The 17,730-nt window shown below is 42.5% G+C and overlaps 2 protein-coding genes across 4 annotated transcripts in view; both read right to left on the minus strand.

Annotated features, from left to right (window-relative positions):
• Positions 1-209: 209 nt before the first annotated feature.
• Mterf2 (mitochondrial transcription termination factor 2) lies at positions 210-8,332 on the minus strand. Its single transcript, XM_090328575.1, has 2 exons — positions 8,302-8,332; positions 210-1,605 (listed from the first exon to the last, which is right to left on the minus strand). Exon 2 carries the CDS (start codon positions 1,545-1,547, stop codon positions 390-392), a length of 1,158 nt encoding a protein of 385 aa, XP_090184701.1. The 5' UTR covers positions 1,548-1,605; positions 8,302-8,332; the 3' UTR covers positions 210-389.
• A 1,432-nt stretch (positions 8,333-9,764) lies between these two features.
• Cry1 (cryptochrome circadian regulator 1) overlaps positions 9,765-17,730 on the minus strand; it is a 35,457-nt gene continuing 27,491 nt past the window's right edge. For all 3 annotated transcript variants that reach the window (XM_090328574.1, XM_090328573.1, XM_090328572.1), the window contains exons 8-13: positions 16,441-16,592; positions 15,950-16,152; positions 15,222-15,317; positions 11,554-11,625; positions 11,372-11,479; positions 9,765-10,397 (exon numbers count right to left, since the gene is read on the minus strand). In XM_090328574.1, the coding sequence (XP_090184700.1) occupies positions 11,376-11,479; positions 11,554-11,625; positions 15,222-15,317; positions 15,950-16,152; positions 16,441-16,592 (627 nt within the window). In that variant the 3' untranslated portion in view covers positions 9,765-10,397; positions 11,372-11,375. The remainder of the gene's footprint in view (positions 10,398-11,371; positions 11,480-11,553; positions 11,626-15,221; positions 15,318-15,949; positions 16,153-16,440; positions 16,593-17,730) is intronic.

A 17,730-nucleotide genomic window follows, 5' to 3' on the forward strand; every position in this document is an offset into this window, starting at 1 on the left:
TGCACCTACCACTGAGCCACAGTATTAAGACCACAGGACAGTCATGTTCCAGGACTTGGGGGCGGAGGGAGACCGGATCTGCATATTATGTGGGTAAAAATGTCCCCACACTTTGTGTGTGTTTATTGGTCCTTTTATAATGTTTCACATAAAGCACCACACTGATGTGCCATTTAACAGTACCCAAGGAATAAATGTTCAAGGCCAAAGTTACCAACCAACTTTATTTTAAATAAAAACTATTTTACAAATACAGCCAGAGGTCAACTATTAATGGTAACAAACAATTCTGAAGATACTATAGGCATTTCAAATTGTTTATTCCTGTAAATGGAGTAGCTTGTCTTTGTCAGTCTCACTTTGTAGAAAGACATGTGGCATGTTGCTTTTTACTCTTCCACATGTAATGGTGCCACCGGGTTAAAAAGTGGCCTTCTGTTTTTGGCTTGAATTTTACCAAAATTGTCCTCAAACTCCTTTTTTGTTCCATTTATATTTGCCAGATGTCCATCTTTTATTCGATAGCCCAAGGAATTCAGCTTTTTTATTCTGTACTGAACTATCTGTGGTGTTAATTCAAGAACCATTGGTGCCTCTCTTATCTGAGTTATGGAAATTCCTTCTTTCAGTAGTCCCTGAAGTCTCTCTTCTAAAACCGGAACAGGGTAATATAAGAGAGCAGGGCATTTTATAGCTAACTGCTTCAGGTCATGATCTGTGCATCCAAATGCATTTTTAGCAAAGGAAATACTATTCTCTACACTTTTTGGACAGAGTTGAAAAAGAAATCCTTTGAGTTTGGACAGAAGTTGAAGAATTTCAAGGTCTGTGAAACCTTGCTCCTGGAGAAATCTCAGTGTTTCCTTTATAACTTCAGGAGAGTTTAACAAAATGAATGGATTCTGGCTTAATAATTTTAGTAGCCAAACTTTCATGTTGGCCTCAGAGCCACCCAGACTCATGTAGCTCTCTTGAAGAGTCCTTATCATTTGCTGATTCTTTTCAACAGGATTATGAAAAATACTAGATGCAGTTGTCAGAAATCTGCTAATGACCACATTCTTGAGTCCCAGCTCTTGAAAGAATTGAACATTCAGCTTTCGGTTCTCTTGGTCCTTAACAGCAAAGAATGATTCTGGAAACTGCTCTATTAACTTGATCAATTCTGCCTCATTTTTGCACACCAATTGCCAGAGTTTTCTTTCAGTATCAACAGCAGCTGGACTACAAATAATCGCTTCAGGACAGCGTTCCAAAATACTAGCTATTGAAGTCTCCTTGGCACCTAGCTGTTGTAAAAGATTTGTGATTTCTTCAATGTAAGTTTTATCCTCCAGAAGTACCCATCCCTTTAATCTACGAATCTTCCTGATGTCAACTGAGAGTTTATAGAGCTTTTCCACTGTTCTACTGTTTTCTCTGTTGGTCTGTGTATCAGTGGTATAAGTGAAGCAAGGAAAATGAGGCTTGTATTTCGGAGTTGGTTGTGTCTTTCTGAAACAACACAGCCTGCAAGGCTGGGATCTCACCAGCAACTTCCATAACATGCCTGCAGTCCTCTGGATAACTTCCCCAGGCCTGCGACTCAGGATGGACTTCTCATTCCTGTCAGAAGATAAAGGAGCACTGACTTACAGTTCCTTACCAATCTGAGTTCTAAGTAGTATGTATGGAAATGGACTCAAGGAGTATTATTTGCTAGGGATGTGGCTCAGTGGTAGCACTTGCCTAGCATACTCAATGTCATGGGTTCAGTCCCTACTACTGCCCTAGGTTCTGCAAGCATAAAAGGAAAGCTGTTCATATAAAGTATTTGACATACTATTAAAATAATATTTACCTATTATAATACACCTGCTCACAATTTAGATATCTCATGAATGCAGGACTGAAGTAGCACCTGTTGGCCTGATTCCAGCAGTTTCTGCAGCCAGGGAGTAACTTCATTTTGTTGTATAAGAATCTGACCCCTTGGGGCCGGGAGTTTGGCCTAGTGGTTAAAGTGCTTGCCTAGCATGCACGAAGACCCGGGTTCGATTGCTCGGTACCACATACATAGAAAAAAGCCAGAAGTGGTGCTGAGGCTCAAGTGGAAGAGCTCTAGCCTTGAGAAAGTCCAAGGACAGTGCTCAGGCCCTGAGCTCAAGCCCAGGACTGGCAAAAAAAAAAAAAAAGAATCTGACCCCTCTGTCTTACACTATTTCTAAGTAGAACAAGCTATTTTTGTTATTCCTGGGCTTGAACTTGGGGTCTGAGTGCTGTTCCTGAGCATTTTTGGTCAAGGCTGGTGCTCTACCACTTTGAGCCACAATGCCACTTCCAGTTTTCTGGTAGTTAATTGGAGATGAGTTTCACAGACTTGCTGGGCGAGGTGGCTCACACCTGTAATCCTAGCTACTTAGGAGGCTGAGATCTGAAGATTGAGGTTCAAAGCCAGCCTGGGTACTGAAGTCCATGAGACTCTTTATCTAGAACTAACCAACACAACATGAGACACTGCCAGCCTGAGCACTAACGAACCATGAGGCTTATCTCCAATTAACTACTAGAAAACAGGAAGAGGGACTGTAGCTCAAGGGGTAGGGCAGTAGCCCTGAGCTGAAGAGCTTAGGGACAATGTCCAGGCTCAGGGGTAGGATGATAGCCTTGAGCTGAAGAGGTCAGGGACAGTGTCCAGGCCCAGGGTTCAAGCCCCATGACCCATTAAAAAAGTTTCAGACTTTCCTTCCCTGGTCTGGCTTTGAACTGCAATCCTCAGATCTCAGCCCCCTGAGTACCCAGGATTACAGGTATGAGCCACCAGTGCCCAGCTAAATTATTTCTTAATACTATGTTTATGATACAAACAAGACTAATAACTTTAAAAGGACCACCATTAGTGATTCCCTTCTATGAAGGAATGTTCCACTCCAACTTCTTCGGCTATTCACCCTTTTATTCTATGAAATCACTCTGTAGGGACCAGGAGTTTGGCCTAGTGGGAGAGTGCTTGCCTAGCATGCATGAAGACCCGGATTCCCCCACATATACAGAAAAAAAGCAGCAATGGTGCTGTGGCTCAAATGGTAGAGCTCTAGCTCTACCAAGGACAGTGCCCACACCCTGAGTTCAAGGCCCAGGAATGGCCAAAAAAAAAAAAAATCACTCTGTGGTGACAATTACAAGTATTGCCTTCCAGGTGGCTATCACTGACTTCTAGGTTTCAGGATGCTTCACAGTGTCTTTTCTGGTGATTAATCGGACATAAGAGTTTCCTGATGGGACTGGCTTTGAATCATGATCCTCGGATCTCAGCCTCCTGAGTGGCTAGGATTACAGGCAAGAGTCACCAAAGGCCGGCAATGCCTTAAAAAAAAAATCATTCTTCTACAATCTATAACGCTGCTACTCTAAAGGAATCTAGCTAAGAAATCAAGTAAAATTGTATTCCTTAAAACCATGAGCCTCTAGTTGGGCACAGTGGCTCTTCCCTGTAATCCTAGCTACTTAGGAGGCTGAGATCTAAGGATCATTCAAAGCCAGCCCGGGCACCAAAGTCTGATTAACCAAAATCTCCAATTAACCAGAAGTGGCACCGTGACTCTGGGGGCAGGGGTAGCCTTAAGCTGAAGAGCTCAGGGACAGTGCCCAGGCCCAGAGTTCAAGCCCCATGACCAGTTGGGCACTGTGGCTCACGCCTGTAATCCTAGCTGCTAAGATATGAAGATTATGGTTTGAAGCCAACAAACTACTCAGGAAAAGCTGGAAGTGGAGCTGTGGCTTAAGTAGTAGAGCACTAGCCTTGAGCCAAAGAGACAGCACCCAAGGCCCCAAGTTCAAGCCTCGCATTGACCTGCATATAAAACAAAATAATTTCATAGCTAAAAATTGCTAATCGTTATCTGGGCTTTCAGCAAGGTGTAATTTCTGCTGGTTGGTTTTACCTCCAATGGTGTTGACTGTGGACTGCTGAAGTTTGACCAGCAGAGCCCCTGTGAGCACATGCACTGGAAATGAGCACTAAGATCTTTATTTCGGAACAGGTTTGAATAATGAACTTAAACTACATGACGCTGTCATCTTGGTTTTCTTGTGCCCTTTTTAGGGCAATTGCAGAGCAGATTGTTTAAATTCCTAAGGGCTTTTGGATTTTCAAAATGTTAATGAGCCCTGGCTTCTTCTGAGTTACCAGGCCCATCCTGCAGCAAGAGTGTCAGCCTGTCCTTTGATGCTTTGAGGCCAGATACTGACTTCTCCCCCCACCCTTTTTCTTTTGGTCAGTCATGGGGCTTGAACTCTGAGCCTAGGCGCTGTCCCTGAGCTCTTCATCTCAAGGCTACAGCCCTACTACTTCCCGGTTTCTGATGGTTAACGAGAAAGAGTCTCATGAACTTTAATGTCTGGGCTGGCTTTGAATCTTAATCTTCAGATTTCAGCCTCCTGAGAGGCTCCCAGTAGACAGACTTCTCTAGCTATGCAAGTACTAAATGCCAACTTCTTTTACTATAAGGCTGGCATCTCCACTGAAAACCTGTCCTGGAAGTGCCAAAGATACCATCAGTTCCTAGGCCTCCTACATAACTTGCTCAAGCCTCTACAGTTGCACATGTGGCTCCTCATACATTACGTTATCAAGGCGACTTTCCTCTAACCTCCCAAATCAAACTTTTCTTCTGAAGCTTCCTAACCTCTCCTGGCCATTACAGAAGTGAGGAATGAGAGCCTCACTCTGAATCTGGCTGTGGCTCATTCCATCTGCATCGATCCCTAAAGTTTCCATGCGAACAGCAAGCTATTTCACTTTCTTACATGTGTGCTTTCTTTAGAGTCTCAGTTAAACTTCCTCCAATCATTTATCCTTTCCATTCACAACTTGGCCGAAGAGATCTGGCAGTATACCTCTTCTTGGCTCTTGCGATGGTTTTCATTTTGTTTTTGGTATGTGACCAGGATTCAAACTCAGTACCTGATGCTTCTATTCTATGGCCAGCACTTTACCAATGGAGCCACGCCCTCAACACCTGCTGTCAGGTTTTTAGATTTGCATATTCAATATTGTGTCTCAGAGGATAAGGAAGTTTAGGAGAGAAAGAAGAAAAAGGGATGGAGAGAGAGGGAGAGGGAGAAAATGCATTCAGCACTTAACAATTCATCTTACATGGGCATGGCTTGCTTGCAAATGCTCGTATTGTCAAGATCACTGACGACAAAAACAGATCGAAAGAAAAGGCTTGAAAGGTGAGAATTCCCAAAATGTAACACAGAGATGGAGTGGAAAGTCTCTGGAAGAATGGCAATAATGGACTTGCTTCAAACAAGCTAGCACAAACCTGAACAACAATGATGATAAAATGTGGTATGCTCATCTCTGATTCTGTTTTTCTGAATTTTCTCCTCCCACACCTCTCTCTCACTGCTCCAGTTACAACCAGTTATTTCCTCCCTGCAGCGCTCCCGCTTTGCTCCCCCCTTCGGCTATTAGATCCTCTGTTTCCTGTTTTCCTACTTATTTATCTGTCAATAAATACAATTTCCAGGCATTTAAAACCAGTGTGTAGTTTCAGTTCCTATTTCTTTGGCCTCTGCAGCTTTCAGCCTAACTGGCCACTTCTCAAAATATTCATTTAACTTCCAAGATAAATCTCTCCTGCTTGTCTTTCCTAGGCCTCTGGTCACCTTTTCTCTGTTAACCTCGCATGCCCATCTTCTAGTTAGCTTAAACCCTCCCCACTTACTGGTATTACAGTCCTAAAGAGACTGTCAAGGACTTCAGCTAATCTTGGGATTCTTTCAGCTTCTCAAGATAGGATCTTGTCACCTCTCTGCAAAGGACTTTACAACTACATTTAGGATAAATGTAGTTTACACAGCCTCTTGGGCTCCGCCACCAACTTAATCCCTGCTCCCTCTTTATTTATTTATTTATTTATTTGTTTGTTTGTTTATTTATTTGCCAGTCCTGGGCTTGGGCTCAGAGCTTGAGCACTGTCCTTGGACTTTCTCAAGGCTAGAGCTCTACCACTTGAGCCTCAGCACCACTTCCGGCTTTTTGCTATGTATGTGGGTACCGAGGAATTGAACCCGGGTCTTCGTGCATGCTAGGCAAGCACTCTACCACTGGGCCAAACTCCCGGCCCCCGCTGCTCCCTCTTCTATACCACTATACCCACTTCCTTCTCAGACCCAGGTGCTCTTCCTGTTTCCCTGTGTTGCCTTTGAAGTCTGTGAGGTCTCTGTGTTCAAGATGCCTAATAACCATCAGGCATAAGTGTCACTCTTCATTATCTATCAATCCATCTCTGTTGTCAGTTCTGGGGCTTGAACTTAGGACACTGTACTTGAACCTTTGTACTCAAGGCTAGTGCTCTACCACTTGAGCCACAGCATTACTTCCGGCATTTTCTGAGTAATTTATTAGACATAAAAGTTTCATGCACTTTCCTGTCCCTGCTGGCTTCAAACCACGATCCCCAGATCTCAGTCTCCTGAGTAGCTTTGTCATTTATTTATTTACTTATGCCAGTTCTGTGGCTTGAACAAGAGTCTGGGCACCGTCCCTGAACTGCTTTAGCTCAAGACTAGCACCTTACCACCTAAGCCACAGCACCATTCCTGGCTTTTTCTGTTTATATGGTACTGAGGAATTGAACCCAGAGCTTCATGCATGGTAGGCACTCTACCTCTAAGCCACAGTTCCAGTCCAGCTTTGAAATTCTGAACACCCCCTGGACCCTTCTCTGACACTGGGACTCCAACTGGTATCTGGTGCTTTCGCTCATTTGGTCACTTCTCTAACCCCACACCCCACTCTTGGCTCTACTGAGGCACTTGGCATACTATTGTAGGCTGTTCATTTATCTGACCAGTAAGGTGTGATTGCTTTGTTTTAAACTCAACCTGTTCCTGGGGTATTAGGTTAGGTACTATCTCATCTGCTAAAATGGCTCCTCTTTCTACTTTCCTTAAGCTCACAACCCAAATGAGAACTTGAGAGCCACAGATTCCAGAACATAGGACTTAGACCTAGTCTTTTTTTTTTTTTTTCTTCAGTTATGGGGCTTGAACTCTGGGCCTGAGCACTGTTCCTGAGCTCTTTCAGCTCAAAGCTATTGCTCTACCACTTGAGCTACAGCGCTACTTCTGGTTTTCTGGTGGTTAATTGGACATGAGAGTCTCACGGACTTTAGTGCCTGGGCTGGCTTTGAACTGCGATCTTCAGATCTCAGCCTCCTTGAGTAGCTAGGATTACAGGTGTGAGCCACTGTGCCAGGCTAGATCTACAGTAGGATTCACCAACACCGTCATGAGCAATCTGCACTGAACTTCTTAAGAAGCCAGTACTGTTCTGCTTTAACCCTTTAACAAATAAAGACCCTGGTTAACGAATTGCAAAGTCAACGATTGGCAAGTGAAACTGGATGAACAAATGGACTGCAAGAAGCAACTTAGAAGCCTAGTCCAAGGCTGAGAATTGACAATGGTAGTTCAAAACGAGCTGAAGAGACTCATCTCCAAATGACCACCAAAAAGCAAGTGGAGCTGTGGCACAAGTTCTAGAATGTTAACCTTGAGAGAAAACACTTTTTAAGGGACAGCATCCAGGCCTGAGTTAAGTCCTAGTCCCAGCACAAACACACATCCCAAAGCAATTTCCTGTAGATGGCAACATTGAGTTATTGGAGCCACACATGGCTGAGGAAGTCACTTCACTTATCTGTGCCTCAGTTTGGCCATCAGGAACAAGGGGACACTACTTCTGGGCAGTGGTGGGGATTAAACAGGAGTAATGCCATAAGTCATTTATAATAATAATTTTCACATATACTAACTTGTTAATGGAACATAGTCTGTTTTAAGATGAGGAAACACATCCAGGCAAAGTGGCTTACCCAGGGTTGCAACAAATGGCAGACCCTGGATTCGAACCTCCCAGTTTTTCTGGAGTCCTGGTTAGTCTCAGGTCCTCTATTCAGTAATGCTCTTGGGCAGTGTGAAATCACAAAGTGATCTATTCGCTGTCTTGTTTCTTGAGTGTTTTTGAAGAGTGAGTTACACATAACAATACCATTTTCATAGCCAAGACAGTCCACTCTGTAACATTACTTTTATAACATGTATGATTTGCTAACAATTTAAACTCAATCCCAGCACTTTACCAGCAAGGAAAAATGAAAGTATGTGCAAAAGCGTCCCCAGCTGGAACGAAAACACAAAAAACTTTGCCCTTGCAGTGCTCCCAAGCTGGCCCAAGCCAGGGCTTCCGGCGGGCACGGCGTCTTGAAGCCAGCAGCCACTGAGCAGGCCACACAGGGATCAGCTTACCCGGGCGGGGTGCCTTCTCAGCAAGGTGCTGAGTCCCAGTCCGCCAGTCCTGCCAGTCCAGCCTCGGCAGCCCAGCGTCTCCTTGAGTGTAGTTAGGACTCGGGGTAGGAGAGAGAGGTTATTCAACCGTAGCCAATCAGAGCTTGGGAAACTGGAGCTCCCTAAGCCACGCCCCCTCAGCCCCAACGTAGCCAATCTGACCTCGGGACACAAAGTACGTAACCCTTCTGCAGCTCCGGGCGGAAGGGAAACCGCGGAGGCTGGCGGGCGTGGGAATCTAATTCAGCGGGCCTGGCTCCTGCAGAGCCTGCGCCCGCGTCTTCCACCCATCCCGTCCCGTCCCGCAATCCAAGACATCAGGAACTCCAGGCGCTTTGCCCTACGCAGAATGTCATACCCAGAAATTAAAAAAAAAAAAAAGTACAATTCGGAAACATTTAAAAAACCCTCGGATGGGGTTGTCTTTGAAACTGCAATCCTCACATCTCATCTTTCAGACTAGCAGGGATTACAAGGGTGATCTACTGGGCCCAACCAGGCCAGGTCATGTTCCCACTCATGAGAACTAGGAGGAGAATCTGCATTCACACACAAAAACCTGAAGAGTCTCACTTAATTTCAAAGCATGTCTGGAGTTGTACCCAGGAAATTCAATGACCAGAAAGTTTCCATACATGTAACCCCACTGGAATAAAGAGTCTGAAGAACTGATTCAGATGCAATTTATTAATAGAAAAGAGTGCCATTGGTAGAAAAGATCCTATTAAGTGAAGTAAGCCAGACTCAAAGGAACATAGGCTCAATGGTTTCCCTCATTTGTCATAATCAGTAAAAACCTTGGGCTCTCCTAGCAGAGATTTGCAATAGAGCAAAACCTTGATACATAAGGCCATATAGGATGACACTAAATGAAAGGACCTCCAGGATGTAGAAACAAAAGCCACAGAATGAGTGATTGTTGTCTCATCTCTTTTGCTGTCCCTTGGTTATCTCATATTGTTACAGTCTCTCACTTTGTTATCGGATATATTGGATATATTTGTATTTGGTTATTTGAAATTGGATAGGGAAGGGGGGAAATGGGGACCAAGACATGAGAAAGGGTATCAATGTATGTGAATTAATGCACCTCCTATCTGGTAAATATAATGTAACCCTTCTATTAATTACAGTAAAAATATATGGGAAAAAAAACCCTCGGATGTTTTCCTTTAAACCCCTACAGCTTCTTGGCAATCTAAGCTCCCCACAGCAGCCGTTCATCCATTTTCCTCTCATACAACCTTAGAATAGCGAAGCCCATTACGTAAAAAGTGGGTTTTAAGCATTGCATTTCTTGCAGATAATTTTGAAAACATCGTTTCGTTAAATGTATATGGTACCTGTTCATTCATTCAAATGGTGGCACTGTTCTCTTACCAAATACAAGAAAAAGAAAAAGAAAACGCACAAAGTACACAATATTCTATATTTGCACATACTTTAATAACAAAGTCATTTTGGTTATAAAGGAACAAACAGGGGGAAAGAGAACACATGATTTTTCCAGAAGTTTGGGCCAAGACAAGCACAGGCATACATGAAGCTTTAAGACATAGAATAGACAGGTTAACAGAGGCAACACTACTCATTTTGATTACACACGTTTTCTAAAACACTGCTATCAAAGAGCATGATGTTAGATCAAACAACAATGTCAAGAAAATTTTGTCCTAGGATTTTAACAAATATTTTTTTTAAGAAAGTCTAAAAACCTACTTTCTCACATTGACTCTTCCAACTTTGAATTTTATATCAGAATATCAGTTTTCTCTTTAACTTTTACCATACATGAAAATTTATCAAAAATATACTGATGGGTCTCTACTAATTGTGACTATATTTACATTAAGCAAATTCATTTACCAAGTTCTTTATATACAAATTATCATTTGTCCTATGGTGAAATTCATTAAAAAGTTGAAACCACAGAAATGTCATTAGAAACAATGTGTTTGAAATGTAACTGCTTTCCATCAATGAAGAACACTTAAATAATTCAATGAAAAGAATTTCCCACCAATTTCAGCTGCAACAGTATTCCTCCTGAATGTTTTCTGTGATTTAAGGGAAAGAAAACTGAGTAAAGCTTGATTACAATGAATTGAATGATAAAAATTGGTGTTTATTGAATTTACAGTTTCAAGAAATTTATAGTCTAGTTAAGTTAGTATTAAAGTTAAGCATTAAAAACATAGATTATGATAACTAAAGAAACGAAGTCTTTAAAAACTTTGCAGCAAATACACAATATAAATATCCTTCATGTTAATTTAAATCACAAGAGTAGTACAAAATGTTATCCCAAAGCCAATTAGACTGGATTTTGGTGTTTTGGTATTTGCAAAGAGGGCTAGCATTAAAAAAAAATATATTAAGATTTCGGGAGCCAGGTTCTGGCTCCTATCTACGCAGGCGGCTGAGATCTAAGGATCATGGTTCCAAGTCAACCCTGACAGAAAAGTCCCCAAGCGACTCTTACATCCAATTAACTACTAAAAACCAGAAGTGGAGCTGTGCCTTAAAGTGTTAGAGCTCTAGCTTCAAATAAAAGAACTCAGGGACAGTACTCGGGTCTTGAGTTCAAGCCCCACAACTGACAAAAAGGCAAAATAAAAATTGGTAGCCTCAAAGCAGATACAATAAATTTATAAATGATGAAAAGGCAAAGATTTTGGGGGAAAGTTCAGAGGGATTATATCCACACCACTACAATATAGAGGACACTTTGTTCTAAACTCAACAGCACATAGAAAAAAGTTGTCTTTTTCAAAGAAAATAATGAAGCACAAAGCTGCTTATATTTCCAACATGTTCATCACTGATTGAGATGAGGGTAGACAGAGCGCAGTACTTTCTTCAGTACAGATTTATCTCTCTTGTTCAATAGCTATGTGAACGTACAGAAGTGCTTAAGAATTAATGCCTTATGATTCTTTGGCTTTAAAGTAGAGATCAGCTCCATTCTGGAAATCATCTTATTTCCTTACACATTAGACTAAAGCAGGTGATGAAGCTGTAAAGTATTTACCTAATTAGTTGGTACTCTGCCTCTGGACTTTGGGACCGATACCCTGCGCGTCCTCTTCCTGACTAGGGCGTTTCCCACTGCTAACACCAGTGCCCATTGAGCTTCTTCCTACATAGTGGAGAAGTGTACATTTAGGATAAGGAAGGTAAAAAACACCGTGTGCTCAAATGTTGCTCTCTTACCTTGCTTTAACAGGTGCATTTGCTGACTGTCTCCATGAGCATAATGTAAAATTCCACTTCCTTGAGGGCAACCTGCATTTAAAATATAGGAAAACTCCTTAAAATCAGAGATGTCTATCAGGGTTACATACTCTGAAGCCAGGCATGCTGGGATACGCCTTGCAGAAACTCGGGATAATCACAGGGCAGGGTGGGATAATCACAAACTGGAGGCCTGCCAAGACTGCACTGTGAGTTCCAGACCAGCCTCCGGCACATAGAAACCCTGCTCCAAACAAAGGCTACAACGAACGGTATTCCATTGGGATTGAGCTGTACCATCAATAACATCAAAAGGATTTTGTACTTAAAAATTAATGTGGGGCTGAAGTTCCATTAAAGGATATTGAAAGTGGGGCAGGGAGTTTGGCCTGGTGGTAGAGTGCTTGCCTAGCATGCACAAAGACCTGGGTTCGATTCCTCGGTACCACATACATAGAAAAAAACTGGAAGTGGTGCTGAGGCTCAAGTGGTAGAGCTGTAGCCTTGAGAAAGTCCAAGGACAGTGTTCAGGCCCTGAACTCAAGTCCAGGACTGGCAAAAAAAAAAAAAAGATATTGAAAGTAATTTTAGTAGACTATTAACTGAAATTGTGAGCGATATCTGTTCTTTATTTTTCTGTTTCTCTGACTTCTTCCCAAATTCTCTATAGTGAAAGGATTTTTAAAAAGAAACTATGAAGTGTAACTTGCATACCAAAAAATCAATCTCCATTAAATGTATAATTTAGTGACACTTTTTTTTGTTTCTAGTCAGTCGTTGGGCTTGAACTCGGGGCCAGGGCATTGTCCCTGAGTTCTTTTGCTTAAGGCTGTCGCTCTACTACTGTGAGGTACAGCGTCACTTCTGGTTTTCTGGTGATTAATTAGAAATATAGTGTCATGCACTCTCCTGTCCAGGCTAGCTTTGAGTGGTTAGGATTACAGGCGTGAGCCACCAGCACCTGGCTTGCCATGACTTTCTGGAGTTAATTATGGCACCCATCACCACAATCCAGTGTTAGGTCATTTTCTCAGTCCCCAAAGATCTCTCATGATAGTTTCGTTTCATTCACTCTTCCCATCATTAATCTTTTATTTTTTATCTATAGCAATTTCCCATTTCTAGATAGTTCATATACGTTCACATAATGCTGAGGTTCGAGCACATTCTAGTATGTAGAGTATTAGTATCTTATTCTTTTGGTGAGAACTGTCTAATTGTTATATGTAGTACATTTTGACTCCTGTAAGTAAAATGGCTATTTGTAAGTCTTATGTGAACATGTTCTTGTTCACTTAGGAATAAAATTTCTAGGGTATAGTAAAATCATGCATAGCTCTGCCAAACTATATTTACAAAGTAGTTGAACTGTTTTATCCCCATCTCTCAACAATGCTCCCATGATTTTTTTCCCTTCTCACCACACTTGGTGTCCTTTTCTTTCTATCTTAGCCACTCTAGTGGGCAGAGGTAGAAGCTCGCCCTAGTGTGCTTGGTCCTCTCTAGGCTAGAGCACTAAATCTGTATGTCCCAGGCAAACAGTGACAGCTGGGGCCTGAGTGTGTGTGAGGTACCGGCTTGCAACATGGGATATCTTTATTTCCCTAGTGATGAACTGATGGACAGTTTAAAAGAGAAGAAAATTACAGTAAGGCTGGGCATGGTGGCTCATGCCTATAATCCTAGCTACTCAGGAGGCTGAGATCTGAGGAACTCAGTTCAAAGCTAGCCAAGGCACTAAAATGTCCATGAGACTCTTTTTTTTTTTTTTTTTTTTTTTTGCCAGTCCTGGGCTTGAGCTCAGGGCCTGAGCGCTGTCCTTGGACTCTTTCTCAAGGCTAGAGCTCTACCACTTGAGCCTCAGCACCACTTCCGGCTTTTTTCTATGTATGTGGTTCCAATGAATCGAACCCGGGTCTCCATGCATGCTAGGCAAGCACTTTAACCACTAAGCCAAACTCCCGGCCCCTCCATGAGACTCTTATCTCCAGTTAACCACCAGAAAACTGAAAGTGGCACTATGGCTTAAGTAGCCTTAAGCCCAGGCCCAGGGTTCAAGTCCCAGAAACACCCCCGTCCAGAAAAACAAACAACAACAAAAAAACCCTGCAAATTTGTGGCTGGGTGCTGGTGGCTTCTCAGGAGGCTAAGATATAAGGACTGCAGTTCAAAGCCAGGCCAGGCAGGAAAGTCCATGAGAGTCTTCATATTAACTACCCAAAAGCTAGAAATAGTGCTGTGGGTCAGGATGGTAGAGCATTGAGCACAAAAGTTCAAGGACAGCACCCAGGCCCTGAAATCAAGCCCCGGGACCAGCAGCAAGAGGGGAAAAAAAAGCAATTTGTATTTATGAAGAATTATCTGTAGTTATTTGAAAATGTGAAGAGTCATGGGGATCTGCCTTGTGCTGCACTCTCTAAAGCACTGTGCAATATAAGCCACAGAAAGGCCAGTGGAGGAGGGATCAGGAGATGGGCTGAGGAGGAAGTGGCAGAGGAATGCTCGAGAGCAGTCCCAATCCCCAAAGGTGTTTTCACAACAGCGCCATTTCTAGATCTAGCATGTTTCTCCTCCACCTGACTACCCACATTGTACCTACCCCATCATCTTCTAAAAACACCCCACTCCCTGCAGGGTCCTGTCTTTCTCCTATTACAGAAGAGGCCAGGGCCTCCATATCTATCGTTGCTTCCCTCTGTCTTTATCACTCTCACTCCCCTATTTAGACTATCATTTCAGAAAGCTTTTGTCTTTTATGTCTTTAAAAGGCATCTTAAAGCACAGTGCTCTAAACAAAAATTAAACTATTCTACCTAATGTTTGTAAATTTATGAAAGTATCTCAATGTAATCTACTGCCACAATTAACTCTGGAGTTTCCTTTAAGTTAAGGCTACAGATGAACGTGGACCAGGAAGCAGCCTGCACCTCACTGTCTACAGTCAGGAACCTGGAGCTTGCTCAGTCCCACTCTTTGCAACCTGCCTGCTACGTCAGTGCCTCACGGAGCTTTGGTCTCTCAGTCTCATCTTGTGCAGTATGAATCAAGTAAAGAGAGCTGAAAGAACTGTGAGATGACAGATTGTGTGGATTTGCTTCAAATTGTGGGTAACCCTGAGGGAGAACATTTCTCAAAGTATACTACCATCCCTGGCAACTATCTGCTGAGCCAATCATATTCAAGTACCATGGAACAGAAATCTTATGCTGAGTCCTTACCATACTATGAACTCACAGCCTTGACCTTTACAACTGCCTTACAGATGATGGGCATCACAGGAGAATTAAAAATAAGGGCTATTTTATGTGCCATTTTACAACTTAAAGTTCCTTATCTGTCTGGGGGTCAGTTAATGGTAGAGTGCTTGCCTAGAATGTGTGAATCGAATTTAAACCTCAGCATGGCAAAAACAGAAAGACCTCATTCGATTGGTTCACACTGCTATCTTGTCCCAATGTCTACTACATGTACTCATGTTTCCCATCTTTAAAATGCTACCAATGAGGGGAGGGGCTGTGTGTGTACATACACATGAATATAATATGCAAAGATCCCACTGGCATTAATTTTGTAATTTTTTTTCATGAACACCTATGAAAGTAAGGTTCAGTAAACAGTCTGAAGTAGAACAACTTCTTTCCACTTACTTCCACTACTGCTAGACCCTGGGAGATTGTCTCCAGCTGCATACCCCATGAGACCTCCATTCCCATTAGGGTTAGAAGGCACTGATGCAAGAAGACCTAAAGGAAAAGAAGTGTTTGTTAAATCATGATTAAAAGAAAATGCAAGGTGGTGCTGGTAGCTCATGCCAGTAAGCCTAGCTACTTCAGAGATGAGGCCAGCTTGTGCAATAAAGGCTATAAGATTCCATCTCCAAAATAACAAGCCAGATACTGGTGGCTGAAGTCTGTAATCCTAGCTACTCAGGGGGCTGAGATGTGAGGCTCACATCTGTTCAAAGCCAGCAGGGGTACAAAAGTCTTTGAGACTTTTATCCTCAACAATTAACCACCAGAAAACTGGAAGTAGTGTTGTGGTTCAAGTGGTAGAGTGTTAGCCTTGAGCTGAAGAGCTCAGGGACAGTGCCCAGGCCTAGAGTGCAAGCCCCCATGACTGACCAAAAAAAAATCGACTGTGGCTCAAGTGGTATAGCACACGATCTGAGCAAGCTAGCTGAACAAGTTAGTGGTTCTAAGTTCAAACCTTGATATTGTCCAAAAAAAAAAAAAAAAAGACCAAGGATATAGGGCTACAATGCCCGGAGTTCAAACCCAGTACTACCTGGGCACCCCCCCACACACACCAAAAAAAGGGATAGATGCATCAATAAACAGTTGTCAAGGAAACAAACCCAAAAGGGATGCTGACATACCTAGTCCACGGTATCGGGACAGCTGCTGATAAATCTGTTTCATCCTTTCGATATTCAAACGGCTTGCCTCAGCGTGATTCACCATTGGTTTGGGATAATTAACTCCTATCAAACATTTGGCTCCCTTTTGGATACCTTCTGGTGCATTCCAAGGGTCATAAATGTATTTTGCAGGGAAGCCTCTTAAGACAGGCAAATAACGTCTTGTGGGGGAAGAAAGAAAGATTAGTAAAATACACGATAAACAAACTATTAGCTACACTGAGTAACCAAAGCTGGAAGAAATGATTTTTAAAAATAAATTTATGAGTTAGGTACTATATCCTTTATGTACAATTAGGAATATGAGTTGAAAAAAAATCAAGATCAGAATATTTAGGTTGGGCCATTTTTTGAGATGGTCAGAAGGGTAAAACATCTCTCTGCTGCTCCTCTCGGGGGAGGAATACCTAAACTACTGTTCAGCATGAAACACCATCGCCATGGCTTACCTGATGTAGTCTCCATTGGGATCTGTTCTCCTGCCAAAACCGACAGGGCAATAGCAATGAAAAAACTGTTGGAAAAAGGAACTACAAGAGAGCCACATCCAACTTCCAGCATTTATGCTCCAGTCTGCATCAAGCAATAATTCTTCAAATACCTTCAGAAGGAACAGTAACCAATTAGTTTCCACACACATTAGTTTCTGAAGTCATAACTGAAAAAGCAAGGCAAAGATAATCTAGCACAGAACCATAAAACTCAATATTACAATCTGTCTTCCTTATGTATAGTCTGTCTCTGAATTAATAATTTCCAGGCAAAGAAATATATTGCTAGTATATAGGTTTATGAACAGAATTTATTTCTCCAACTTTTGTGGGCTTGAACTCTGGGCCTGGGCATTTTCTCTGAGCTCAAGACTACTGCCCTACCCCTTGAGCCACAGCATCACTTCCGGTTTTCTGGTGGCTAATTAGAGATAAGAGTCTCACAGACTTTAGTGCCCAGGCTGGCTTTGAACCACAATCCTCAGATCTCAGCCTCTTGAGTAGCTAGGATTACAGGCGTGAGCCACTGTGCCCAGCTTATTTCTTGTGGAAAGCATCAAAATTACACAAGTCACTATTTCAAAGGATAATATTAGTAGATAGAAAAATTAGCACATAATTTTCAAGAAAGTAAAAATGGCCGGATGCTAATGGCTACACCTCTAAGTCTAGCTACTATGGAGCATTGTGGTTCAAAGTTACCTCAGCCTAGAAAGTCCAAGAGACTCTTATGTTCACTATTTCTATGAACTCTTGGGTGAACTTTTTTCTTTGTTTGCCAGTCCTAGGGCTTGAACTCAGGGCCTGGGCACTATCCGTGAGCCTCTCTGCACTCAAGGTCAGAGCCATAGTGCCTTTTCTGTGTATGTAGTACCAAGGAATTGAATCTAGGGCTTTATACATGTTAGGCAAGCGCTCTACCACCAGGCCATGCTATTGGCTTAACACTTTTTCTTATAGAAATGATCATCTAGAAATATATCCACTAAAGCCCGTGCGGGGTGTCACTCCTGTAATCCTAGCTACTGAGATCTGAGGATCATGGCTCAAAGCCAGCCTAGGCACTAAAGTCCCCGAGACTCTTATCTCCAATTAACCACCAGAAAACTGGAAGTGGTGCTGTGGCTCAAGGGATAGGGTGGTAGCCTTGAACTGAAAAGCTTGGGGACAATACCCAAGCCCAAAATTCAAGTCCCATGACAAAAAAAAAAAAAAGTATCCACTAAATCCAGAGTTTTAAATCTTACT

This window comes from Megascapheus bottae, chromosome 2, assembly GCF_031878675.1.
Source record: "Megascapheus bottae isolate mThoBot1 chromosome 2, mThoBot2.hap1, whole genome shotgun sequence".
Taxonomy (NCBI): Eukaryota; Metazoa; Chordata; class Mammalia; order Rodentia; family Geomyidae; genus Megascapheus; species Megascapheus bottae.

Bases quoted from the DNA above. Each gene is read 5' to 3' on its own strand.
- Mterf2 (XM_090328575.1), bottom strand. From the start codon at position 1,547: ATGTTATGGAAGTTGCTGGTGAGATCCCAGCCTTGCAGGCTGTGTTGT.